This window comes from Mugil cephalus, chromosome 11, assembly GCF_022458985.1.
Source record: "Mugil cephalus isolate CIBA_MC_2020 chromosome 11, CIBA_Mcephalus_1.1, whole genome shotgun sequence".
NCBI classification, from domain to species: domain Eukaryota; kingdom Metazoa; phylum Chordata; class Actinopteri; order Mugiliformes; family Mugilidae; genus Mugil; species Mugil cephalus.
The window spans coordinates 22,721,794-22,749,591 of NC_061780.1; the positions used below are offsets into that span (position 1 = coordinate 22,721,794).

The following is a 27,798-nucleotide window of genomic DNA, read 5'->3' on the forward strand; positions in this document are numbered from 1 at the left end:
GTTTCAGCATAAGGCTGCTATGCAATTTGCAGAAGCACATCAGTGGTTTCTGTAATTTCTAACTTTGCACATGTTACTTAACTTTCTTATTATGTTAAATATGAATATTTATGGTATTTCTAACTGTGCAGACCTACGGCCTTTAAAATCCTCTCAAACACAACTCAACACAACAACATTGAACACTGAACACCAGGTTACAAATACGCTTATACTGGGAAGTAGATGCAAAACCATCACGGTCAAACGGCAACAGAGAAACACCTACCTGACGTTTTCGTGCCTGTACATGTACATGGTGTTGAACTGCTGCATCTCTTTCTGACTCGGTTCCTTCTTCATGTCCTGGAGCATCTCGTCAGCTATGTGCTTTGGAAGAATGGAGAGAAGCAGGCGCTCCTGTGGAGGACAGAGACTAATGAATTAATTATCTACTTATTTCTTGATGGTCAAACTTTTAAAAATGCTCACTGGGACATCCTGATAGATAACCGTGATTAAGACTCTGCAAAAGGACTTCAACCCTTAAAGATACTATATTTACTATGTCTGGACCCACATTAGATTCAGACATGTGGAGGTATTTTACCAGTGTCCTCACATTGCCTTGCATGTCCACCAACTTTACATGGACAGGTTAAAATCAGAGAATAAATTTATCTCATGTTTGCAAAAAATGGTTTAGGAACAACTCAAAAAAACATGAAGAACAGCACAAGGTGTTGGCCTGGCCTCCAAATTCACTAGATCCCAAACTGATCAAGTATCTGCAGGATGATCCACAGAGGAACCTCCCCTCAACCCGTAGGACCCAAAGACCCCCACTAACAAAACTGTGTTACCACCAGACACAGGACACCCTCAGAAGATCCATGTTCATTCTCTGATGAGTCGCAACTGTTTTGTTTTTGGAGGCACAAGGGACACACTATTAGGAAGGTGGTCATAATGTTATGCCTGATCTGTATATCTAGCCTCAAAGAAACTAGTGTTTTGCAGACTAAAAACTAAATTTGTTTTAATATATGCATTAAAATAATTTAGTGTGCATTCCCTCAGAAGTTGATTTTTATGGGACAATGACCTGCAGCAGCTGCTCACGGATCGAGCAAAAAACAACAGAGAGAGATGAACAAAGCTTTTCCCCGAAGCCTGGAGAAAGTATCCACGCAGCAAACATCTCTCTTTGCACAGAGCACTGTTTACAAGAGCCGACTGGCCTCAAACTGTCAGTGTGGCAGCAGAAACCCTGCACACAGTGACCCCGCTCACAGCACATGATCCGCAAAACGAAAACAAAAAGCCTCCATTAAACACAGTTGACCTGTGCATTTCAAAAAAATGTCCCTCAACACAAACACACGGACAGGTTTCAGTGTAGAGGGGGTTCGAGGGTGGGGTAGGGGGGTGGAGGGGGGGGCTGGTTAGAGTGGTGGAATGGGGGGGTGGGAGGTTGGGGTTCTAGCGCGATAGTCGTCAATATCCTTATCAAAATCTGAAAGAGGCAGGGAAGGAACAAACAGCTGAGAGAGTCTGCTCTGTGATTACAGCTGACATTGTCTCTGGGGATGAGTTGCTATGGTAACCAGAGGCAACCGGATGGCCCTTGATTGGTCGGCAGCCCTCGTCTCCCAGCAGCCCATGTTTCTCCATTAGTATGCTCGTAGTTTCTTCCACTCACGTTTTTTTTTTTTTTTTTTTATCAACCCTCCGGTTGTCTTTTCCTTCCATCACTTCTCACTATACCCTTCATTCTTACAGCCACCTCGTCCCTCTTTCCCTCCTTCCTTTCCCCCTGTACGTACGGTGGCAGTCATCTATTCCATAAATAGTAGCGGTGCAGAATGCCCCGTGGCCTCGGATGTGAGGGGAGTACGAAGGCTGATTAGCCGACACAGAACCAGCTCAGACAGACTAAACATGCTGCCGGGTTTGACTCTGTTTTTAAACAGCCCTAAGAGGAAAGGATGAAAAATTCTCTCCATGTTCGCCTCCATCTTGACCCCTTCACACACTCTGTCTCACACCATCACTTCCTGTCCCTAGCACCTTTCAAAATAAAGGCATGCCAAAAAAAAGACCATTTAAAACTGAATGTGCACTCACTTTGTGTTACCATAATTAGGTTTGTGCTAAAGGAAAAAATTCCAACAGTTATAAAAAATGATACCTTGCTCTTTGCAGCCAGTATAGTGTCATTACAGTAATTTCCAGGAAAGGCGCCAGTTTTGACTGGTACCTTACACAGGGACATAAATGTACATCTGTATCTTAGCACAAAATGCGAAAATAGTCCTTTAAAACGAAAACAGTTAAAGGTTGGTACAGTGTTGGTACAGTGTTGGTACCGTCTGCAATCTGACCTGTTGCTGACTTTGCTCCTCCAGATTGAGTTTGACCTCCAGCGACTGCCTCGCTTCCAGAAAGGCCTTCCGATGCTTCCGGTCAGCCATGTAGTACGACATGATGCCCACGGTAATCGCACAAACGTATATCACAATGTTGGCCATTAGCTGGAAAACAAAAAGAAATCGCAACAGTTAGAGCTCAATGTAAGATGAACACTGGAGTAACAATGGAATAACGGAGCATAATAGAGAGATCTGATGAGTCTGTTTTAACCTTCTGAGACCCTTTGGTGTTATTGCAGCTTATTCTGCTTAATTTAAAACTCACTGTCCTCATTCTTGGACGCTTTGGTCTGCCATCTAGTGATAAGGTTAAAACTTACTTAGTTTGACATGACTCACAAATTTGACCAATTTCGATCAATAGCAACAAGCTACATCTTCGCTAATTAGCAAGTACTCGTTTGAGGACGTTGGGACTTCATTGTTCTGTCTTTGCTCAGCCATGTTCAGGTATTAAAATAAACAGTTTTGTATTCTGTCACACATTGGTGACTTCTTTATAATATAATTAACAAAATAATACCAGTGTCCACATATGAGGACACTGTTTTTTTTCAAAAACTACTACTTCCTGCTGAAAGATGATGCTTAGTTTTTATACGTCTTAGGTCCTACTAATTCCAAATACCATGGAGAAATTAAAAAGCGCCTTTAAACTTTGCTAATGCAGTTAGCGAAATGTCCGTTCCACCTAATTTAAAAAGTTTTATGGAAGAAATCCGTTGCCGAGAGATATATTCTGTTCACATGCAGTCTTCTGCAACTTCTCAATTGCCTGGAAAGTCTATGGACACAGATATTATATTATAATGACCCATACAGGACCAGAAGCAACATCAATGGGAATTATACCAGGATTTACTTAAAAATGACTTTAAAAGATGCAAATGTTATCCGTCTTTGACAACACTGACCAAACTGAAGATAAATGCTGTGCAGCAAAGAGACGGGTGCTAAGGTTTCTGGTTTTTCAGCACAGACCGTCCACACCACGTTCTGATCGTATTTATGTGTCCAGGCATCATCATACGCAGCACGTGTCAGTTGCTATGTTGTTGATGCAGCCTTTTAATGTGCAAGCATGAGAAATGGAAGCCTCTGGAAGACTTTGACCGAAGACTGTTCACACCTGGTCAGAACATCTGTCCTGGGCGAGCAGGACATCGAGCTCTGCTATGTCTATTCAAATACATCTCTCCTGTGACCATTTGTGACTTCCTTAAAATCTATGCAAATAAACACCCGCATCATGACCCACTACCGCTACTACTGACATTTCAGATTCACATAAAGCCTCTTTGTTTTCTGTAGTTTGTGCACAAGCTGCGCAAGAGCTAGATAAATAGGAAGCTGAAAGCATCGGAATCAAGTGGCAACCACCAGGTCAGAAAAGCCAAGCCAGTGTAGGGGTGGTAAAATCAACCCCCATAGATCAGGGGTGTCAAACATATGGCCCACGGGCTGCATTTGTGAAAGTGTGAAAATCAGAAGCCATTTTTCAATCAAAGCGATTGACCAATTGGAGTCGTAACACAACCTCAGCAGACGCTCCATCCCCACACACTTCAGAATTCAACTGGCTGTACATCCGACAATATTGACGCAGAGCATTGGGAGCCATGATCACACGGACTCCACCATGTTTTTAACGAGGTGTTCCTGGTCTTCCACGTGGGTTTCTCTTCCCATCTTTCTTGTGCAGGTTGATCTATTCAAAAGCTGCTGCTGCTCCAGGACTCTTGTTATTTATTAGTAATCTGATCTATTCATGAGTGCACCTTGTGGTCAATGCTCTATATTTGTTCTTATGACGTGGTCTCTTTATATTAGACTTAGATAACGTGCGTGCCGGGCAGGATGGGGATTTTCTTTTTTCCCCCCAGTGTGTATTGGTAAAATCAAAATTCTATTTTCATTATTAAGTCTTATGAGCTCAAGACAAAAAGCAAATTAAAAAAAAAAAACTGTGTGGCAAACATGAAAAATAATAAAAAGTTAGCATTTACAAGGGTCTATGTGTTAAATGTGGTGTGTGTGTGTGTGCACAAAACGTGCCATTACTACACCATCAGTCGACAAACATTAACAATAAAAATATTACAATTAACTTGCATTTTTCTTCATCATCACTGTATATTCATGCAGCCATTTATTTATTATTAGATCCCCAATAGCTGCTGGAACTTAACCATAGCTACTCCTCCTGAGTTCATCAACCAAACAATGCAGCAAACATAAAATATAGTTAAATTAATACACTTTCGCACACACAACAAACACGACACAAGACACCTGCTCAAAACTTGATACAATTAATACTCTCACTCTAGCTACTGACATTTCATTTCAAAGTCCTTTAGATTTACTGGTTTAACGTAATACATAAGGGAAATAAACAGCTCAACTTAACATCTTGATCTATTTAGCCAGCCACGCACCAGTTAAAGTGAATGCTCTCCTATATTAAAGAGCAAACCAAGAACAACGTCACAAACACTTCCTCATCGGGGTCATGCAAGGCTGGGTCGTCAGCCCATGTAAAGCAAACACACCTTTATCAAACTGCGCTGCAATCTTCTCTATTGTTTCCCTGTACAAACGAGACAACACTACCCCTGCAAAATATTTGCAGATTATTGGTTCACGATTGTTGTCAACATCTTTACAGATTTTTTTTTTTCAGCTGCATAAATGAGTCTTCATTTGACATGAAATGCCAGCGCTCCTGTGATTTCTCTTCCATCTGTGTCTTCCCGTCTTCTCGTACGGGACGACACGTGAGAATAAGGCAACGAAAGTACATAGCTAGCATCAGGTTCTCAGACTCTGTACAAACAGCACAGTGGTACGTTCCAGTATCGAACGCTGCAAAATACTGCCATTACTTCAGCTTGTGCATATTGAAAAGCTGCAACTCCTACACACATGGAACTTGACTATGTCTTAGCAAACAGAACAAAAGACACGTGGAACAATCGCACTCAACAGGAAAAGAGAAAAAACTGCACTGGGTGATGAATTTCCTGAAATTTGAAAGATTAATGTTTTCCTATATGCCTATTAAAAAAAATTAAATCAATAACGAAACACATAGACTATATTCACGAAACTAAGTGAATATCCGTCTGCTTCCTGCCAGAGATGGAGTGTTATTTCCATAGCCACCCAGCAACACTGGTGTGCTCTATTTGGGATCAGTGGCAGCAGGGCAGCTCCCACCTCTCTCCCATGCAAACCAGCCTGCCGTTAATCACAATCCACACGGCATAATCTCGTTACACAGCTAAATGGAGTGGGTTGTGGCTTAAAATAGAGGAAAATGGTTAGTAATATGACATGACTAATATAGAAATGCCTGCTAACTAGATTCATAAACAGAATTTATGGGCGATCGCTGCTTCTCTTCGCTGGTCTGTCTACAGGTGACGAGGTGTGTCCTTTTTTTCCCCAACTCAGTACCTGTAAAAATGTGGTTTCCTCGGTGTAGTTTATACGGTTGCCATGGTTACGCACGGACATGGTGGTTCCTAATACTTAGTTCTGTCTAAGGTTCAACTGTGGGATTTCAGGACAATGTCATAATAACTATATATCAAAAAATAAATAAAGCATGAGTATATTAACACGGCTGCAACAAAAAGCCCCCTCCGGAAAATTCATCAAGAGCCCTGATATATACACCTGAGGAGGTCACAGTCAGTGTGAGATTACACAAGCACCAGAAGACATTGGAAATGTGGAAAGTCCTCCGGGTTTCTTTAAACATCCTACCAGCCCTTAGCACTGAGGAGAACTTGAACAAAAGGTCAAAAGGTACTCGTTTGGGTTTTTCTCTGTACTGCACTTTGCATGAAGTTGACAAATTCAAAACTACACTGCATTATTTTTCCCGTTCACTGTGCACAACCCCAGCTGTTTCTCACCCATTTTGATTGTCTGTGTGTGCTTTGTAAAATACAAATGTGTTAAAGGCAGAAAAAAAAAAACAAAATCATGTTAAAATGCTAGATAATACAACCTTTATGGTTTTTTAACCTTACAGTTTTTGGCAGACTGAAAAGTGCAGCTAAAATCAGTACAGGGCGACGTAGGGGTGGGTAGTGACAAGGACTTCACGATACGATACGTATCAAGATACTTGAGTCACGATACGATACATAATTGCGATATATTGCAATATTCTGCATAGTTCACTGAGAAAATTTAAATGCAGCTTAAAATATACATTGTATATATGTACATCTGATGAAATCAGTGATAACTCATTGGACAAATTGTGTCAAAAAACAATATTAATCCAAATGATCCATTTCAAATTTATTGCACTTGCACAGAGAAAGTGGTAGTGGAGGTGTGGAGGTCGGTTTTCTATTAAAATCAATATTGTTTATTTTTTACCACCCCAGGACGATGTTAATGTGTCGTCTCGCCTCAAATGTTTGGTCCTTCTTATTTCGCTGCCTTATATTGCCTGCCTTAAATTCCTGATATATAATTTTGTGCAGAACATTATATTACCTTTTATTACTTAACATAAAATATTCCATTTGAGCTCTTGTCTGTAAATGGATCTAAACCATGAAGTCAACACAAATGGTGCCAGAATTGTCTAGGTCTTCAACAAGGGGTCCACGACCCCTAAGGGGTCCCCAGGTACTGCAGGGTTGGTCACAGAATCTTTGGTTGATTAGATATGTTTTTTTAATTTTCCCCCACTTCACTAAGCAGAGTTTAGTATAGAACACATATAGTAGGTATAGAGTCCCTACTTTAGCCTCAAAAATGTTGAAGACCCTTGGTCTAAGGTGGAGGACCACATGAGTCCTGAACACTTTCCTCTGCCAAAGACCTTGGATGACTGGCTACAGGAGATTTACACAGGAATGTAAAAGCAATGCCACACACCTGGCTCCCTCCCACCCCACTCTTACCTGTCTGACAAGCGCCGCTCCCTGGATGTTGCCCTGCTGCTGCTGGGCGATGGTGACGCCCAGAACCAGTGTGTGGACCCCGCAAGAGACAGCGGTGATGAGGACAATGGGTGTCAGTCTCAAAGGCAGAGTCAGGAAAAAGGAAAAGCTAAAGAAGGCCTGCCACCCCACCGTGTCGCTGGCCTGGTGGAAGTGGGCATAGTTCAGACCCAAGTAGCAGAATATCTGGATGGCTATGAGCACCCACAGGGCGTAGGGCACCACCCGTCTCGAGATGCGGTCCGGCAGCAGGCCGCAGCGGCACAGCAGATACAGGACAATATCCATCGCCAGTCCCACGGATGCCACCAGAACGGAAGCCAACTTGTCAGTGGTGTAGACCACCGCGCACATGACGATGATGTAACTGTCGAACAGGGCGGCGAACACGACGAGAACCAGCAGAGTTTCGTGCCGCTGCCGTCTGAAGTAGGTCTGGTAGAGGTTCTCCAGAGACTCGGGCGCGAAGGTGAGCCGCATGAACCGGGGCAGGCAGAGGCAGCATCCCGAGCTCCGCACCGTGACTTCATGCGTTCGCCCCACGGCCTGCCCGGGGTCAGAGGGCAACGTCACGGAGCAATCGGCCGAGTACTCTGCAGAGTACTCTGGCTCGGAGAACGCTCGATTTCGAGGCATCACGAGCACTTCAGTAAAAAAGGAAAATGATTTGTCGACCGGCAGGAGTAGACCAAAACGTTGAGATAGCACTCAGGTACACATCGTCTACTGGTTTCTCTTATTCTGAGGAGGCAACTTTTTTCTCTTCAGGATCCACATACGTGTAACGAACCACTGCAGCACGTCGATGGTCAGGACCTGTGCACCGGAGAGCCGTCTTCTTCTCACATCGCTGCATCCACGGCCACTCCATCCAACGCTGTCCTTTGACTCATCCAGTCAGTCTCGTGTCATCAGCACAGAACGAGCAACGCCTACTCTTCATCAACGTGATCCAGAGATAGTTTCTACTTTTTTTTTTTTTTTCCTTTTACAGACGTGCCTGTTTCGAATGTTCCCTTCCACCTTTGTAATCCACAGATATGCACCACGTCAGCGTCGGCTTCATCAGCATCTCATCGACTAAGTTCATCGCAAGTTCATCGTGACTTCCTCCGTCTTGATAATTCCTGTGCGTTGGAGAGCGTTTTGCATTTCGGCCTTCCATAGCTCCGCTTCACATGGCCTAAACATGGGGAGACACAAGGAAGAAAAACACTGTGGCTTAATCTCTAAAGGCAGAGATGAATTTGTTTGGCATTAAACAGAACCTTTTTTTGATCAGATACTAGACAGCGCAGGCCTTTAACCGTGCACCTGGATGCCTGATCCTCCCAAGTACGCACGTCCAGCATGTTTACTATTTCTGGTACAAATACGATTAAAGACATTTCAAAGATTTTAGGATAAAAATCAAACCTACACTCAACAAGTACCTTCAAAAGTCAGTACAGTATAATATAAGTGAGACGTCTCGCCTCAAATTCTTCTCATGTTTCTGCCAATCCTGATACACAATACGTCATTTTGAACTGTTCCAAGTCCAATTCGCTTTTGTTTTCCAACCTGTCAGAAATACTTTACTGCTCCCCAGCCTGCATAGGCTTACAAGACACTATACAGAACACATCTACATGTTACGCCTCCAACAACTCATAACACAACAAAATATCCAGACAAATCTTCCAGAATATATAAAACCATAATAGAAAACTGTATACTTATGTGGGATACATTGTTTTCTGTCTTAATGCCAATGCTTTTTCAATAAATCTGGCTAAATCATATGTCTCCTCCTTGACGAACCAACTTAACATATCGTACTCAGACAGATTCTTCCCCTGAACTCCGTCGAACAAGGACGTACTCAGCTCGTTGTATAATGGGCGATGAAGCAAAAAGTGGAGTTCATCTTCAACAACATCAAAATTACACAAAACACATATACGCTGCACATATACCCTTCCATTGCCTGGGGCAACGTACCAGATCTCAGTTGTGCACACAAGGACCTCTGACCTCTCCATAAGTTTAGTATTAGGTATGTTTCTGTATAATAATCTTCTTTAATTTGAACAAGTTTCCTCCAAATCTCCCCTTTGCATTGTTTCTTGTGGATGTGAAGTAGTTTTTCTTTAACAGTATCACTCTTACACTGAAGATTGTTACTAAAAATAACACACATATATATATATGAAGGAGGAATAAACCTACATACAAAAAGACAATCTTTACAATTGAAATAAAAGTTAAGATAGAAGCCGTTATAGCACTATATATATATATTTCACACTGAGGCAGGAATTGATTAAAAGACGTTTAAAAAAATAATAAGAGAAAAACAATTCAGCACAACATACATTTTTTTTTTTTACTCTATAATTTAAACTGACTTCATTAGCATCCTCTTCACCAAAAACGTCCCTATGCGGAGGAGACTGGAAATAAACCCCGGCTGAGCTTCTGGTGATGATCAGTGTGTTGCTCTATGTGGCCCGAATTGAAATAAAGACTAACGCCTGATGGATATTTTAGAGGCTTTGCTCCCTTTGCTTGAATCTCAAGAGGCGACGTAAAGCTGTCAGGTTTGCTGTGAGGGTTTCTGTCCTTGCAGAGGAGGTGGGGAGGGGGGCAAGCTCTCCGCTGTGGGGCCTACCAACCTACCTGGCTACATGTTGCGCTCCATCAAACACACACGTTGTCGGGGGGGAAAAAAGAAAAGGGGGAAAAGAGGAAACAAAAACACACATTACACGACCACGGCGACCGCAGCGACGCAGCTATGGATGGACCGAGCGCTTTAACGCAGCGCAGGCGACCGATGTCCGCCACTTAACTGTCCAACAAGCCTCTTTAAATGGCTGCTTCAGCATCTCCGAGCTGCAATACATCCGACGGAAAGTTACCCAAATCCGATCTCCACTTTGGCTCTTTCCACCTACAGCGTCTCGGCGTCTAATTCGCGTTAAGTGGCCGTGGAGGGTGATATTTCTCCCTGCATGTTCTTCCACGCACCACGACGCACGTACCCAGTGGGCTACAGCCACATCCGCTTACCGTGTTGTTGTGCCAGATTTGTGTCTCCTTTGGGTGCTAAGGTTATTCCCCTCAGACAGATGCGCCTGGCATCTGGTTCGCCTGGCACACGAAGCAGGTCTCACGTACAGACTACCACGTTAGGACTCAGACCGGACGGGGAAAATGAATTAAATGAATGAATAAATAAATAAACAATTACTAAAAAAAAAAAAAGAAAAAAAAGAAACTGTTGAGAGAAAGCCGCAATGACACCCGACTGGTACACAAACCCCCGCTTCTGTGTGGGTTTTTTTTTCTGTCTTGGGTGTTTTCCGCAGAAGACGAGGAACAGTCAGAATTAAAGCGACGAATCCATTACTTCCTGTCAGCCACAAAATAAAATCCTTTTTTTTTTGTTTATTTATTTATTTAATTTTTTATGGGGGCTCGTTAAATTTTAATATTTTTTCTGTTGCGATGACTTAATGATATAGCCTGTGACAAATGATTAAAAAAAGAGAAAATGTTATTAATGCTAAATTTAAAAAGAGATTTTAAACAGGTTTGGTCAGGTTAACACTTTGTTACGCAGCACAGTCTGATAAGTTAGTCCAGCTTTATTTAATATTTAACTTGCGCTACTTTAATCTTTTTTCTTTTTTTTAAGTTTTGCACTAACTAACCTGGACACTTCCGCATTTCCTCGTGGCGTTTATTAAAAAGCTCTAACTTGACTCTGCCATCCCTCGATGTCCATTGTTTCTGCCCTCACATGTCCCCGCCCTCTTTAACCATCACCTCTCTCTTCCGCGTGTTTACTTAAGCCAGTTCCTTGTTTTCACTTAATTTGTGTTATAGCCTAGCGAGCGGTTTCTGAATTTGGCTATTTAAATCAATCCTTGTTTTTTTTTTTAAAAAAAAAAAAGATGCAGAAATGAGAATACCTACATTTTCAATCCTCATGTCAAGAATTTGATTTTGGTCCAGCTGTGCTGAAGCCCCACTATCCAGAGGATGAGTCTCAACCCTTCAGTGATAAACCTTGAATGAAGTCATTCATCTTTTGGATCACATATGTTTAAATGAGATCAATCTGGCTCTTTCCTGCGTGACCCCACAGAGTGTGCAGGCCTGCATCGATTGTTCCACTAAACCCTGGCTGTGCATCCCTCATCACTGTGCTGATTGTTAGCCATTGGCCATTGAACAGCATCTCCTCTCTGTGCCCCAAACTAACTATCAAGGTCACATTCACATTGCAAACACATTGATTATATGCTTTTGGATTTACAGGCCGGACGACTTGACAGGAATATGTCATTTTTAAGTCTGGGGGAAGCCTGTTGAATTAACCTTTCTCTCAGATGTGATGTATTCCGCAGAGAATTGGCAAGCTTGTGGATGCATCATCAGTAATTAATCTACTCTCTGGATTTCCCCAATGAGGTTACCGTGGGAGATGGATTACCACAGAGAGCGGGCCGCACTATAATTAATAAACTGTATGCTGAGAGAGGAGAAGACAGATTGTGCTGGATTAAAACATGCTGCATCATTTGACATTTGACAGAGTAGATGTGTAAAGACAGAAATCCTTTCAAGTTACAATAGTCAAGTAAGGTAAAACAGTAACTATGGATGGTGTATCTTGTTCCAAACTGTTGCCACTAGAAGGCAACAGGTTCAGTTTTTCCTGTTAAGCAAATCAGATCCGCATTGGCAGTAAAATGCTTTTTAGTCTCAGACTAATGCAAATGTAATCCAATTCTTCGCCTACAGTTATCCAAACTCCGGACGTACTTCAGTATTGATAGTGATAATGACATTTATTATGGTGGTTTGTGTGAACGCTAATTGCCATTGCAGGCTACTCTAATTCGAAAATCAATCACATTTTGAGATGAAACATTTAGGAAACATGATAAATACTTTTCCAAATAACCTCAAAGATGAAATGGGCATTGTTAATGTTTTCAGCAGAGAATACCAGGAAAAATAGTTCATGCATCTAATGGATGATGACTTTGTAATTCTCTGCAAACAAGTCATTAATCTGAGGACTTCAAGTAGTGAAGCCTTGAAAATATTTCGTGTTCTCCCATCACTCAGAGATTTAAACTAATCTCTCTGAATCAAAGCTCTGATGTGACAACAGGAGAACTTCAGTGTTGCAGTATTGGAGCCAACAGCAACAGTGGATCAATGTGTCACAACAGGCAGGTTTATGACAGTCTGGGTCAGGAACAGTAAATAGGACCCACAGCACAAGTTTATACCAGGATATATTTCTTTTTGTGGTCATCATATCCATTCACTAGTAAATGTGCAGTGGGCTAAGAACCAAGCCATCCTGCTTATATTATAACACACAAAGAAGAGTAAAATTCATAAATAAGTAAATAAATGATAAAAAAAAAATAAATAAATACAAACAAATCATGTGGTCGCGCTTGTAATGACGTAATGGCGCGGCGTACGTCCCGTCCCTTACGCTGCTGACGTGTAACAGGGGAAGTTCCTGTTTCGGTGCCGTTAGCATCATAGCATAGCTTTAGCCGCTGCCACTGACCGTTCAATATGCAATCGTCAATTTTATCAGCCGTCTATCTGGTGGTATAACAACACGAGACAAACCGGTCTAACTTCACAGGTAGGCGACTTCAAATCAAATCACAAAACGAGCTAGCAGGGCAAGTAGCCCGGCGTGCTAACTGCAGCACTTCCAGCTAAACAACATTCACACATTAGCCTCACTTTGCGGTTTTTGGATAACGGTGACATTTGCCCACATCAGTGCAGTGAGCATAAAGCTGGCATTATTTGTGGTTGTCACGGATCACACTTGTTTGTCAGTGATGATAGTGCTCATCCCGCTAAGACCGGCTAAGCATTTCAGTAATTTAAACTGCTGCAGACTCCACGCTGGCAGGTTATCAGAGATGGACTCTGACATCTTTCACTGGCGAGAGTAAGATACAAAGTAGCTTCTAGAATCAGAATCAGCTATAAATATGTATCACGTGACTGGCTTAATGACTTATTTTTATGTTTGATAATAGAATAAACTTTGACAGCAGGAGGGAAAAAGACACAATCAGTCAAGATAGATGGCTTTAAGTCCATATCATACAAGCACTGGTACTATTTAATCGTCCCCATCATGTGCGTCACTGTCTGTGACACCAGTCTGAATCCACTTGGTGTGATGTTGTCAACCCAAATCGATCCTCGCTGCACCGCCAGACAAACTACCACTTGTTTCCCCCACAGGTGTGTGTGTGTGCGCGAAGCAGTTTTATGAAGAACGATGGGAAAGAAGAGGATGCCAGATCTGTACAGAGCCCCCTTCCCTTTATATTCTATTAAAGTGGACCCAGATACTGGGCTGGTGATCACAGCAGGAGGAGGGGGTGCGTCCAAGACGGGCATAAAGAATGCTGTGGTAAGTGCTGAACTAAATTAAATGTTTTTTGCACCATCGACAAAACATTAGAAACCACTTTTGCAACATGTTAGGTATTTGGTTGCATTGGGGAACCCTGACTTGTGATTTGTGATATTTTTTTAGCACTTCCTGGATGTGCAGCTGGTCGGAGAGCAGAGGTACAGTGCCACCCTCCTCCACTCTCATGACACGGACACGCGTGCCACGATGAACATGGCCGTGGGCAGTGGCGTGATCGCGGCGGGGCAGGACGGGACCTGCTGTCTGATGAAGTTTAAACACTGCACGCAGAAAGAAGGCAAAGCTGCTCATAAAGACGGTGAGACTGCTGCTGCAACCTGAAACACACTACCAGTCAAAAAGTTCGTCTAGTTGTGTATACGTGTTAAATGTTCTGTACAGCTCATGATCATAGTTTACTCATGTCTGTGCTTCTGCTAACTCATATAAAACCAGAGTGATGATTGAGGGGAGCGTTGCTTTGGAGGCTCCAGTTGAGTTTACGTGAAATCAAATTTGATGTTTTTGTTTTTATATGATACACTACACATCATCCATTCACCAGCGTCCACCACAAGAATAACATAAAGTAGCTTTGTAGGAATGATTAATGGGTCTTTATGTCTTTAGAGATGTGCCTGAACTGTATTGAGGAAGATCCCGGCTTTTTTAAAATGATTGGATCGGAATCAAGGTTCAGCTGAGTCAGGTCTTTTGTGGTTATTAATTTTTATTTTAGTCTTCACATCATCTTCCTCTTCTTTTTTAATGGAGGCTGGTTAGCGACAAAGCTGCCCAAAAATCAAAGAAGCAGATGACCAGGTAGAAACTAAGAATATACACAGAATATAAATGCTAAAATATGAGGAACACTAATGAAAACAAACACTCTTGCACTAAATCCCCTTTCGTGATTGTTCAGTTCACATATTAAATGGTAAAATGAGATCTACAACACATCATGTCATAAGCCTGTCTGACTACTTCCTACTACTGTGTCTGAACCCGTCTTACTTTGCCCATCCGGGAGTTTTCGTTACCCGTTAAAAGCGAGTGTCGTCTCTGCAGCTGGCAACAGTGTGCAGCAAGGAAATGCCAGGCGAAGAGCTGGGAAAGGAGACAGAGGCAGACAGGACGGAGCCGCTGCGTCTGGAGACACGTCAGATATAAAGGACGAGACGGCTCAAATCACCGTGACCGGTTTGGCTGAAGTCCAGTCGGACCTGAACCCTCAGGACCCTCTCCAGAAAATGGTCAGGTTCAGTCCCGACTTGAGCCTTCTGCTGACGGGAGGCACAGACGGACACATCAGAGTCTGGGAGGTAAACCATCACGCTCTGCACCATGCATCACGTTAATCTGACTACTTCTTCTGTCAGTGGTCATAATGTTGTGGCAGATCAGACTATACCTGTCCTGCAGTTTCTGAGCATTCCTTTGACCTCCATAAGAACACCTCAGCCCTGCCAAGTGCAGTTTTGCAAACAGGATGTTTGATTTGCAACAATAAAAATGACTACGATGCTGATTTTATTAAACTTTGCATTAATTTGTCAAAAGTTTTTTGGGATGTTCTGCTGACACTGTGAAGTTGGTGTCCAAAATGTTGCCATATCCCGAAAGAAATGATGGGGAGAACCTACAAAAATACATAGACAACATGTTTTGAACCACCTTTGTTTTTTGGTTGCTGTCATTTCCCTTCATAAACCGGTTGCTCTGTTGTTATTGCAGTTTCCATCCCTGAAGAAGAAGTTTGATTTCAAAGCACATGAAGGGGAAATTGAAGACTTGGACATTAGTCCAGGGAACAAGGTGAACCACTGTCACCTCTTAGTGTGGAATGTGGACTCTACAAATAATGACACATAATGATATATGGCTTTCTCAGTAATGGTCAGGGTTTTTTTTTTTTTTTTTCTGCAGCACCTGGTGACTGTCGGCCGAGACTTTGCCTGCAGCGTGTGGAGCGGCAACCAGTTGGTCATTGGCCTTAACTGGCGTGAAACTATGCCTCAAATAGCTGAGAAAACGTATCGATATATGGCATGCAGGTAAAAAACATAACGTTTTGTTTTGATAAACAGTGTCCCATCGGCTCACATCACTATTATTACCTTGTTGATGTGACTGTGTCTCACTATTTTCTACATTTCTGCATAAAAATCACCCAAAACAAAAGCGGATTTTCACACAAGTCCTGGGAGTAGACAACAAGAAGCCAACCAAACAAATGATACAGAAGTCAATTAATAAGACTTCGTTTGTATAACACTTTTCATACAAAGTGCGATACAATAATCCCACCTGCATCCCCCCTTTTTCCCTGTCAGATGTGTCATGTTGGCTCATTTTCCTGAATCAATAAGCGCAAAAAAGTTTCATTTGTTTGTCTCCTGTGTGGAACAATGTTAAAATCCACTCATGTTTTGAGTCATTTTTATGCACACACCTTTAAACGACACTGTATATTACGTTGGGCCTGAAGGTCAAAACACAACGACATTACAGAAAACACGAAAACATTTCATGGTAGGGACAACACTTCTTGTTTCTGATTGGACAGAACCTGCGCTGAAATATAAGCTGATGTTATTGATTGTTTCGCTGCCAGTCATGAAATGACATGAATGGTCAGCTAATATTGTTGTGTTTTCTGAAATGTTGTGTTTTCTGAAATGTTTTCTGAAATGTTGTGTTTTGTGTATGTCTTTGTGTTTTCTGAATTGTCATTGTGTTTTCTGAAATGTTGTTGTGTTTTCTGAAATGTTGTTGTGTTTTCTGAAATGTTTTCTGAAATGTTGTGTTTTGTGTATGTCTTTGTGTTTTCTGAATTGTCATTGTATTTTCTGACATGTCGTTGCGTTTTCTGAAACGTATGTTTTCTGTAGTGTTGTTATGTTTTGATCTTCAGGGCCACCTTTACACACCTTTACACCTTTACCTTTATACATTAATATATGGCTTTATTTTTTATCCATTTCAGGTTTGGAAAGGTAGAAGACCAAAAAGACGCCCTGAGGCTTTACACGGTGCAAATCCCCCATAAAAGAGACCGAAAACCTCCTCCCTGTTTTCTCACCAAGTGGGACGGCAAGAGCTTGTTGCCCATGCTGACTGCTCCCTGTGGCACTGAGGTCATCTCGAGTCTGGCTGTCAGGTAAACCTACTCAGAAAATAATGAATGTCTTAGTTAGTTAACACGTGAAAAGGTGCTGTATACTACACTGATCAGCCACAACATTATGACCGCTGACAGGAGAAGTCTCTGAAAGATGATGAAACCAGGACGTTTTTTACTTCAAGCAATGATTTAGCTTGATTTATAACCTGAATGGACAAGTGGAAAAAAGTTCACCACAAGACTGGTAGTCACATGTGCATTCTTTTAATCTGTCTTTTAATTTTATTCTTCACAGTGACTCTGGAACATTTCTTGGCCTTGGAACTGTGACAGGATCAGTAGCCATCTACATCGCTTTCTCCCTACAGGTAACACACACATCACAATCGAAGTGGTCCATGAATCGAGATCGCAGCCATGTTTTTTATTTAAATAATTTGCTAATTTGTTTTTACTCTGTGTGTGTGTGTAGAAACTGTATTATGTGCAGGAGTCCCACGGCATCGTTGTGACAGATTTAGCCTTCCTGCCCGACTCCATGAAAGGCAAAAATATGAAAGGGAATAACGAGACAGCCTTGTTAAGTGTGGCTGTGGACAGCCGCTGTCAAGTACACACCGTCACCAACCGAAGTAAGTCCTGCACTGTCACCACCGAGTCAACACACATGTTTTTTTAACCTCAGACCATCGCACCGTTTCATCTGTTTGTCTATGTCACGCCTTCCTCCAGGATACTTCCCCGTCTGGCTGGTGCTCTTCTTCTGTGGCCTCATGGTGGTGGGAGTCATCTTCCTTCTACAGAACCTCTTCCCGGGATTTATTTAAAACCGTTCACATGTAGTCTCGGATCAGGGTCGATGCAGCTCGGACACGTCTCGGCGTCCGCTCGGTCTGACGTCCAAATGCAACCTGCGCTGCATCGCAACAAAACCCAGTGCAATCAAACCAGGACAGACTGGAGATGTACTTCTTTGACCTCTATCAATAATTAATATTGTTTTGGATTCATTTTGGAGCTAAAGGGGATTCAGATGATAATTGGTAAAGGCTGGGTTTTTTATTGACCTATTTAAGGAGCAATATAGACAGTTAATTTTCACAGAATGTGTATTTTCAAAAACCTACATGTTGAATTATCCCTCGTCTTTGATGGACTCAGTCCTGTGTTTTTGTTGTTTTCCTGTACGTCCACCAGGTGGCAGCAGATTGCGCTGGGAGTGAAACTAAAACATGTCAAAACCAAAATGTGACATGGGATGTCTGAATTCAAACATAAATTAACGACTGTGCCAGTATCCAGGGTTTAGGGGGAAGAATCGTTTGATAAAAACCAATGTGGTGATAAAGAAATGAGCCTGTGCGACCGTAATGAAGACGTCATTTAACTGGAGTAAAAGCTAAATGTTTCCCTCTTTTATGAAGACATTCCCACCTTTATTTTAATTTAATCTAATCTTTCTGACTGCTTATACTTTTCTCAGCAAATGTACAAAAATATGATTGTTTTTCTTTAAACGAGCCCCATATTATTGTAACTTGTTGAAAAGACAGAGGAAATAAAAGTATTAGTTAACAAAGTAAGGTAATCAGACCACAGTTGTTGTGTCTTGACAGTTTGGTTTGTAAACTTTATTATCTTTATTTTTTTTTTTTGGTGTTTTATTTGACCATTAGAGGAAGCAGAATGAGTGCGAATGTAACATGTGTTGTATTTAGAAATAACTGTAAATTAAAATATCAGCAATCTGATCCTGTTATACTTAAATGTTATACTTAAATTTTTAGATAGTGAGGTTAAATTTAACAGCATTTTACCGTACTAATAGCTCAAAAAAAGAACAGTTCACTGTGTACAAGTTTTTTTTTGCTATAAAATAATATAGAATAGAATAGAATAAAATAATATAGAATAGAACAGAATAGAATAGAACAGAATAGAACAGAATAGAACAGAATAGAATGCCCTTTGTTGTCATTATATGATTGGAGAGTTTCTCCTTTTCAGTGCAAACAACACAAGTATATACAAAGTAGTGCAAAGAAGGTATTATTTACGAGATTTACAAGCTAAAGTTAAAATACAAATACTAAAAAATATTGAAAATACATAAAAGTTATAATATATATATATATATTTTATAGCAGCAGTGGCAAAGTATGTATACGCAATGGATCATATGAATAGCATCTATATTTTTCGTACTAATTCATACTGATCTGGCCTTTAATGTGTGTTTCTTACCATTTCATGTTCTACTTATCACCATTATACAAATTCCACATGTAGCTGATGGGTGTGTGCAGTCATGCTAGTCACATGGCCGTGTTCCACTCCTTTGTTTCTCACATGAGCATCACGAAAGGTTGAAGTATGTGGTTCTCATTCTGCCTGCACAGCTGCCTTTGCTTGAAAAGGGCTCGCCATCCTCGCATCACATTGTTTGGTGGAATTTTTACTTTTTAAGCCGTTGTTCATGTCCTATTTAACTTTTTGTTTCCTCCGAAATCAGTTTTTCCAGATGCCTGGGCCGACTCCTGATCCCTATTTTGGTAAAAATCCTTCGTCACACTCTTCTTCTGTTCCCTTCCTTGAACTAGCTCTTTTTGTTTATAAGATTATATACACGTGTAAATTATATGATAAGAAGTGTCTCGGCTGTTTTTTTTTTTTTTTCCTTTCCCTTCCATGTCCGCCTCTGTCCACGGGCCACTGTTGACTTCTGTCTTCTGTCACATGGAGGGGCTACACACTGCTGCATTTAGGAAAGTTAAATTAGGTCAGCATGAAAGTCATGGGACAAGCACGGGATTACTGCAAGAAGAGTCCTTTATATCCTTTTAGATTCCTGCTGTTTTTATGAGAAAAAACGAAATCCTGTTTGTCATGGAACTAAACAAACACAACAAACACACAGAGATACTTTAGATTTAACGCTACAAAGACATTGTTATTAGAGTGTCAACTTTACGCTGGTACCTTACACCTCTAGCATAAATAACTCACTAATGAAAAGATGTTAAGATGAAGTGGACAATACTGCTGCATCCTTCTGCTATGCAGATGAATACAAAGCAAAAGAATACTTTCTTTTGCTTAGAAAAACTAGGTTTAATATATTTTTTTTTTTCTCAAGTGAATGCAATATGCCTTCATATTTTCAAGCAGTAGTGGAGAGGAGGAAACTCAGCAACCAATCTTGGATAACCCCGACCATCTCCACCTTCTAATGCTAGACGAGACAACGAAGCACCTTCTCTAAAATGCTGAGACAACCTCATCTTCTGAAGGAAATCTCTCCCGACCCAATCCATTAGTCTGTACAATTCCTTATCTGGCACATTTCACATTTTTCTTTTTTCTTTTTTTTGTGTGTGTGTGTGTGGGAGGGGGGTGTTTATTGATTAATTTCATTGCATTTTCATTAAATTTTTATATTTAATAAATGTATTATTAAAAAGTGTGTAGAGATGTTATCTTTCGGTACGGGGTCATATGACTGGTCACGCCGCATTCACAGCCCCTCCGGAATTCTCTGCTCTAGCCATTGTGTTTCCACATTTAGCACCGACCGTGAACGCAACGTCGGATTAAAATCTGCGAGCGCGTGACGTCGGAGACGGGCTGGGTTTTAGTGGTTTTATTATTATCTTTATTACAGACTATTAGCGATGTAAACACGTTCACCCGGAAACATTTCGAGGACAAATCTAAACCGTCGACGCCAGATTCGACAAGTAAGAGATTTTTTATTTTCCTAATGATTTGAAGGGACACAGGTGTTGGAAAAGACTAGAAATGAGACGAGAGACGCACAACGGCGCCGTTATTAACAACAAATGTGGATGTAACGGGTATGATACAGGCGTTTTTATATTGCAACCCGAGTCACAGTCGCTCTGTTTGCAATTAAATATTCGGCGTTAGACTGGTTTAACCTCTGCTTCGCTGTTTATAGGCCTTATAGCGCACGGATAAATGATATTAAGCTAGTTCACGTGAGTATTTGGGTTTGGCTTTCTCTGTGTTTGATGCAAACTCGGCTCTTTCACGAGGATTTTTCTTGCATTCTTCTTCTTCTTCTTCTTCTTCTTCTTCTTCTCATTATTATTATTATTATTATTATTATTATTATTATTTTTATTATTATTATCATTATATTCTGTTCTATATGATGAATCTACTGGACACTGCGTTTCCCTTAGGATAAATAAATTATCTATCTATCTATCTATCTATCTATCTATCTATCTATCTATCTATCTATCTATTGCGTCCCTCTACTAACACAGTGGTGTATTTACACCAATACCCCGAAGAAGAAGAAGAAGAAGGCTGTGTCATTCTAAACATCATCATCATCATCGGGTTTTTTTTACTCCTTCTAGAAACTATGAATGTATATAATAATAATAATAATAATAATAATAATAATAATGATAGTAATAATAATAAAGGTAACATGTCTGGTTTGTCTTGAACTTAGTATTATGATAACTTCAAAGTTTTTCCCTGACTGACCAAGGTTAGGTTCTTCTACACAATGTGGACTTGTTCCCTCCGGGTACTTTCCACCTTCTTCCCACCGTCCTAAAACGTGCTGAAGTGGCCATAGGTGTGAATGGTTGTCTGTCTCTCTGTGTAAGCCCTGAAATAGACTGGAGACCTGTCCAGTGTGAACCCCGCCTGGGATATATAACCAGTATCTTAACCGTCTTTGTGTTTGTGTTGCATTTAAGTTCAGAGTTTTAGGTTCAGCAGTGTGACTCAGCAACACAATGTCCTACATGAGAGCAGACAGCAGCTGGTCCCAGCCACGGGACTTCAACGGTGTGGTCCAGATATGCAGCTCCAACATCCAGAAGATCAGCCAAAACTGTGAGTGCTTACCGTGTTACCTGAACACATGCCCACTCACCTTTATAGGTCCCTAGTGTGTATGCACAGTTTGGGCCGTACAGGTTTGGGCACTGACACGTCTGTTGTTATTTCAGCTGCTTAGTTATGTAATGAATATGGCCTTAAAATGCAGACTCTGAATGACTTGAGGATATTCACAGATATTCACCTGACACCTCCCGTGTGCATCAAACACTGCTTACATAGATCCAAAAAAAAAAACAAGGGCAACTGCACTTGTAAAGTCTATTGAAGAAGTTTAATTTTCAAAGTGTCACTTCTGTAGAAGCTACTTGGATGAAAAGTCCAGTTGTCTTTGTTTTCAGCCTTTCTTAGTATATAATCCACCAATGTATCACAGCATTATTGGTACCAATCACATGTTTGGAAGCACCTACACATTCTTGTAGATGAGTTCACAACGTTAGATGCACACTTCATTTTGATGAGACATTATTTGGACAAGACACCATAAAAAAAGAACTCTAACATAACAAAAAACACAGCACAAGACAGACTGATTGTTCAAAAAGTTAATTTTTGGGTCCCAGGTTTGGGTAAAAATCTCTTGGTGGAGCCATCAAGAGTGCATCTGATCTTTTCCAGTTTTATATTTTGCATGATGGCCTTGATCCACTGCCCGTGTGACAGAGGATGTATCATCCTTCCCTCTGAGTAAGATAACTAAAACATCTGGCTAGTGAGGGGCTCTAAGGGACTCCTGCACTTCTGTAAATAGGTAGGGAGTCTGGAATCATCTGGGGTTATTCCAAAGATAGCAACTAAAAAGCCATTATGTAACTATTACATGTTTTTGTGAAACAACTAAAATAACAACAAAAGTGTCAGTGTCCAAACAGAGAATTCAACATTGCTTAGATATTGTTTTTTGTGTACATGCTCATGAGCATTGTCTCAGGACATTAATGCTAATAATCCCATTAAAGAAAGACACATTTACTAAAGCGTTTCCTTTCCTCTGCAGCCGGCCAGATCAAAAATCTCCTCTACCAACAGGGGACGAGGCAGGAGACCTCAGAGGTCCAAGAGAAGCTGTAAGTATCGGAGTCCCATGGTATCTCACATATTGCTATACTATTTACTATTTGGGTCAAGCCTGTAACGAGGTTAACCTTTCAAGTCTATCTCCCCGCAGACAACAGCTGCAGCACTACACCAACCAGATCGCTAAAGAAACCAACAGACACTTGAAGGAGTTGAGCTCTCTGCCCCCGGCCCTGTCCCCGTCAGAGCAGGTCAGGGACAGACTTTATACTCTGTGTACTGTCCTGAAACGTGAAAGGTGTAGATATCACCAGGTGCTAAATTCTATATTTCTGTATTTGCATACGAGCTACTCCAGATGCACACTAAACACAGCTCTGTTCATGGGTCTGAAACGGCAGTAGAGATCCATTAGAGACGGTAGCTGTTATTATATTCTACCGAGCCCCAGATGAGGTGAATGTGTATTTGCATACATACGGACAAAGGGATGGATAGTTGGGAGGGACAGTGAACTGGACATATGGCCGAAAAGGAAGAAGAAGTTAAATTTTTAGGCAAGGGAAGCAAGTTGTGTACATATTTGTGCCTTCTGACCAGAGAACAAGAATGCATCTACACTCTTGCAGTACTTGGAGTATTATGTATTAATCCCAGTCTAGCCTCCTTTCTTGTTTGTTCAGTCCTGTACCCAAGTTCAGGAAAACTTCAAGTATAAAATGTGCTCTTTTGCATTTCGTGACTCTTCCATTTTTTCTTCTAGAGGCAACAAAAGCTTCAGAAGGAGCGTTTAATGAACGACTTCTCCGCAGCCCTCAACAACTTCCAGGTGGTGCAGCGGAGAGCAGCCGAGAAAGAGAAGGAGTCGATGGCCAGAGCTCGAGCTGGATCCAGAGTTACGGTGAAACCACATTTCTAATTTGACGAGATATGTAGCCTTAACGGGCAGTATGGAATAATTAATACATCTGCGTACAAAATGGGAAGCTGCTGTTAAATAAACTTTCTTTGACTGTTTATAGGGAGACGGAGGAAGTGTCAATGAAGAGCTGGTGACTTTTGAGAAGTATGTTGTTTTTTCATTGAAAATATTTTATATTTAAAGAAAGAAAAATACACAAATATTTGTTCAGAAGTATTCAGGGCTTCACACAGAGCTACGTTATTGTGCAGGGAAGATGAGTGGAATCAGAGACAGATTCAGACCGAGGAGCCGAGCACCATTACAGAGGAGGACCTGGAGATCATCAAAGAGAGGGAGACTAACATCAAACAGCTGGAGGTATCAGCTGCTGGTTTATCAGGACGTGGGTAACACCTTTATACACTCTGTAGCTCTGTTCACCACATAGCGATCTTGCTGCTGTCCTCTCCAGGCCGACATCATGGACGTGAATCAGATCTTCAAGGATTTGGCTGTGATGATCCACGACCAGGGAGAGATGATTGGTAAGTCATAAGAGGATCCTTTACAGATGTCGCGCTGACGTGAGGGTGACTATTCGTCCATTTTACATTCCCCTTTCTCTTCTTTGACCCACAGACAGTATCGAGGCCAATGTGGAGAACGCTGAGGTTCATGTCGACAGAGGGGTCGTCCAGTTGCAAAAGGCAGCGTACTACCAGGTGAGACTTAAGGCCTGGTCCAGTCTGACCTACGGGATGAATTTGCAAAGTACAAAAATTACATTGAGGAATTTTTTTTTTGCAAAATAAAAATAACTGCTATTCTTAATTTGTCCACTAGGGGTCATTTGGTTTCAGTAAGAGTCGGAGCTGTATATTACAGAGAGTCTGGCCAACCCAAATCATAGGCGCCATGTTAGATACATCAGAGGGAAGATTCTCCAGTGTAACACTATGTAGCAGATGTGCTATGTTGAAATAAATGTCTTATTTTCACTATTAACGAGCCTGTAAATGTTATTGCCGACGTCTGTCACTATGTAAAAGGCCCTCTATCCCAGCGTCTACTTAATTTAAATATCTTAAATGAGCCTGTAAAATGCTTTGTAGTCCAATCACCTCATCATTCATAGAGCTGTGTTTATCTTCTCCTCAGTCTCTCCGTTCATCCATCACTGTTAAAAGTACTCAGTGATAGTACTCAGAAATAGTGAAAATTAAACTAGTCTCACTGTTATTTAGTATTAGCATTACAACATTAGCATGCTAGCCATAATAACTTAGTAGTAACCGAGGCAAAGTTACGTGTCAATTAAATGTGTCCATCTACATGGACATAAATCACATGCACACATGGGTTTTATAGTATATATGACAGTAGCTACTATTTTTCTAAGCTTTTAGTCTAGATAACTAGCTAGTCTAAGGTTAGCATAAGGCTACATTAACTTCAAACTTCATTCATTTATAAAGTGGTGTTGGGCGTTTTTTAGATCAAGGTTCACATTAATGATGGCATAACTTTATTTTTCCTATATAAAATCTTGACAAACCTCTAACAGAGACATTTACCTCATATAATAGGGAGAAATCAGTTGACATCCAGTTCTTCCTTTTAATCTTCTGCTTCCACAACTCAGTCCATTTTGTTCACTGGGGAAACGGTGGGAGTTTTCCTGATCCTGTGCTGGAGCCGTAGGCTGAGCACTGTGGCATATTTTAACTATTAATCCAACTTTACTCTCCATTATTGCCACTTATCTTTGGGTGAATATGGTTAGTTGTATCCAACATTGCGCCCGTGAAACACGTGACCAGCTCAGGACCAATCAGCATAGAGAGATAGCTCCATTCCCTAGTTGGACAGACTCTGTAATATACGGCTCCGATCGGAGTTGCGGACATAATAGGCTTCTGTGTCAAACAGCTATGGCAAACAGCCCAGACCTTGTGCAGACCCCAGACGTGCACCTCCCCAGAAATGTAACTACACGTCATCTCGACATAGAGCTCAAGAGCTGTGATTGGTCCGCTTGGTAGTAACATGTTTCCACTTTAGTATAAGTGGACACTTTAGCATTAATTAATTAATCTAGTTGAGGTCTGGTCTTACCTATGGACTGTTTGAAGCTTGGAGGTTTAAGAGGTTTAACATCTCAATGGGTTTTACCTGGTTAAATAAAGGATACTGGCTCCGCCCCCTTGAGCTCAAATTGGGCCACAATTGCAGCCCCTGAACTACAATGATTTTGCCTTTCCTGGTTTAGATGCTTGTGTCTGCATGTAAATACCAAACCAACAACTGTGCTGACCAGTCAGTTATACAGTATGTTTATCAAATACGCCCCAAAGGTCCCACAGCTTTTATTTCAGGTCGACCGTGGTGTCACATGAAGAGTAAAACAATCAGTCATGATGTGATGTGTAAAGTCAAATTACTTGCTACATACAGCATGTAGACGTTTCCTCCGGAGAGGTTGGTGCATTGACAAATATTTAGCGAGCAAATCCAAGTCGGACGATATTTGATTCTGGTTCTAACGCAACGTTTTGCTGTGTGCAGAGGAAGTCCCGTAAGAGGATGTGCATGCTGGCCATGGTGGGGTCTCTGGTGCTCATCATCCTCATCATCATCATCTGGCAAGCCATCAAATGAGAAGAAGACGCAGCCTTCTGACACCTTCAGATGACTCCAGTTGTGTGTGAATATGTGTCAAGTGTGTGTGTGTGTGAGAGAGAGAGAGACACACAAGTGGAGCTGTATGTCTGCATAATAGACCAAGTATGAGAACTAGACCCTGCATCACAGCACAAAAAAGTACAATTGTTCTCACCTTTATCCTTCCTCACTTCTGTATTTAAATGTAATGTTGCACAGATTTGCACTCAGTAAGTTCACATAAACCCTGTCTTGTGTGAATATGAACTGTACTGCTGACATGAGGAGTGTGGATTCTCTCTGGACGCGCTGACCACAAATCTAATATAGTGAAATTCCACCCGACGAGGCGCCGCTTTGGGTCGTGTCTCATTTTGTCCACCAGAGGGCAGACTAACCACAGCGAGAGCGGCCAACATCTACAGAGACACCAGAACAACACCGCGACCTGCCAGCCTTTATTTACTGTGGACGCACATTACGTACGTCTGTCATTCTATTTATTGCCAGCGAAGGCTACTATATGTTAAAGTGTCAGAGGTTAAGTCCCTGTAGTTGTGCATAAACCTAAAGTGAACTTCAGGGAGCATGCACCTATAACCTAACAATGTAATATTATGTTTTGTTGTTTGGGCTGGTCATATAAAATTAAAAAACTAAATATTATACACAACTGTCACATAAAAAAAATGGGTATAATTTAGGCCTTATAAATAACATGTATGTTGATCAGCCACAACATTATGACCACGGATGAGAAGTAAATATCATTGACCATCTTGTGACAATTCAATGTTCTGCTGGGAAGCTTTTTTTGAACCTGGCATTCATTCATGTGGATATAACTTATACATGTGGCACCCACCTAGACCAGACCCCACTATCAACATCCTGTCATCAGACCCCACAGGACACCCTCAGAAGGCCCATGTCCACTCTCTGATGAATCACAACGGTTTTGGAGACCTACACAGTATTAGGAATGTGGTCATATTGTTATGCCTGATCGGTGAATGTTATAATGGTAAAAATTTACTTTTATTTTTTTTTTTGCATTTGGGATGAACTGTCGATTTAAAACCAGTCATTTGATTGTGTATTCAGGCTGTCAGTGCTTCTATAGCTGCTTCTATTACAACAACACTTGTTACTGCAGTTACTAAAGAAAAAATACTCGTGCTGTTAGTTATTCATTTTAACCCGTCCCATGTGAGTACTATAACTGTGGAAGTACAGTAGTTTACCAACTTTTATTATGCAAACATAAATGCAGCCAGTAAATAAAATTAATGTGGTTAATCCAATTTTGCACTTGGGTTTTTTTCTTCTATTTGCTCCATTATATAAACTATGACTGGATCATT

General features: G+C 41.2%; 3 protein-coding genes across 6 annotated transcripts in view; 2 read left to right on the forward strand and 1 right to left on the reverse strand.

The window, feature by feature from the left end:
- adcy3a (adenylate cyclase 3a) overlaps positions 1-11,005 on the reverse strand; it is a 28,944-nt gene extending 17,939 nt beyond the window's left edge. Inside the window, exons 1-4 of one of the 3 annotated variants that reach the window (XM_047599858.1) lie at positions 10,436-11,005; positions 7,343-8,564; positions 2,364-2,513; positions 269-399 (exon numbers count right to left, since the gene is read on the reverse strand). In XM_047599858.1, coding sequence (XP_047455814.1) covers positions 269-399; positions 2,364-2,513; positions 7,343-8,017 — 956 coding nt within the window. In that variant the 5' untranslated portion in view covers positions 8,018-8,564; positions 10,436-11,005. The other 2 variants (XM_047599860.1, XM_047599859.1) reach the window with 2 other exon arrangements.
- Positions 11,006-12,880: 1,875 nt separating this feature from the next.
- preb (prolactin regulatory element binding) lies at positions 12,881-18,537 on the forward strand. The gene is made up of 10 exons (XM_047599864.1): positions 12,881-13,046; positions 13,667-13,838; positions 13,965-14,160; positions 14,910-15,163; positions 15,576-15,656; positions 15,768-15,895; positions 16,828-17,001; positions 17,261-17,333; positions 17,438-17,597; positions 17,698-18,537. The coding sequence occupies exons 2-10, from the start codon at positions 13,704-13,706 to the stop codon at positions 17,790-17,792; spliced, it is 1,296 nt and encodes a 431-aa protein (XP_047455820.1). The 5' UTR covers positions 12,881-13,046; positions 13,667-13,703; the 3' UTR covers positions 17,793-18,537.
- Positions 18,538-20,543: 2,006 nt separating this feature from the next.
- On the forward strand, positions 20,544-27,738 carry LOC125017017 (syntaxin-12-like). Of its 2 annotated transcripts, none has more exons than XM_047599842.1 (10): positions 20,544-20,702; positions 21,704-21,843; positions 22,850-22,919; positions 23,021-23,120; positions 23,633-23,770; positions 23,892-23,935; positions 24,043-24,151; positions 24,246-24,318; positions 24,413-24,495; positions 26,339-27,738. In XM_047599842.1, exons 2-10 carry the CDS (start codon positions 21,744-21,746, stop codon positions 26,429-26,431), a joined length of 810 nt encoding a protein of 269 aa, XP_047455798.1. In that variant the 5' UTR covers positions 20,544-20,702; positions 21,704-21,743; the 3' UTR covers positions 26,432-27,738. The 2 variants fall into 2 exon arrangements, with proteins under 2 accessions (XP_047455798.1, XP_047455799.1); XM_047599843.1 differs by lacking the exon at positions 20,544-20,702 and adding an exon at positions 20,820-20,963.
- Positions 27,739-27,798: the final 60 nt, after the last annotated feature.

What these genes read in the sequence shown, in the direction of transcription:
- preb (XM_047599864.1), top strand. Translation starts at nt 13,704, where the DNA reads ATGGGAAAGAAGAGGATGCCAGATCTGTACAGAGCCCCCTTCCCTTTA. An exon ending in GACACATCAGAGTCTGGGAG is followed by an intron (nt 15,164 to 15,575) that starts GTAAACCATCAC and finishes TTGTTATTGCAG; the next exon opens with TTTCCATCCCTGAAGAAGAA. An exon ending in ATCTCGAGTCTGGCTGTCAG is followed by an intron (nt 17,002 to 17,260) that starts GTAAACCTACTC and finishes TATTCTTCACAG; the next exon opens with TGACTCTGGAACATTTCTTG.
- LOC125017017 (XM_047599842.1), top strand. Translation starts at nt 21,744, where the DNA reads ATGTCCTACATGAGAGCAGACAGCAGCTGGTCCCAGCCACGGGACTTC. An exon ending in CCCTGTCCCCGTCAGAGCAG is followed by an intron (nt 23,121 to 23,632) that starts GTCAGGGACAGA and finishes TTTTTCTTCTAG; the next exon opens with AGGCAACAAAAGCTTCAGAA. An exon ending in CTAACATCAAACAGCTGGAG is followed by an intron (nt 24,152 to 24,245) that starts GTATCAGCTGCT and finishes TGTCCTCTCCAG; the next exon opens with GCCGACATCATGGACGTGAA.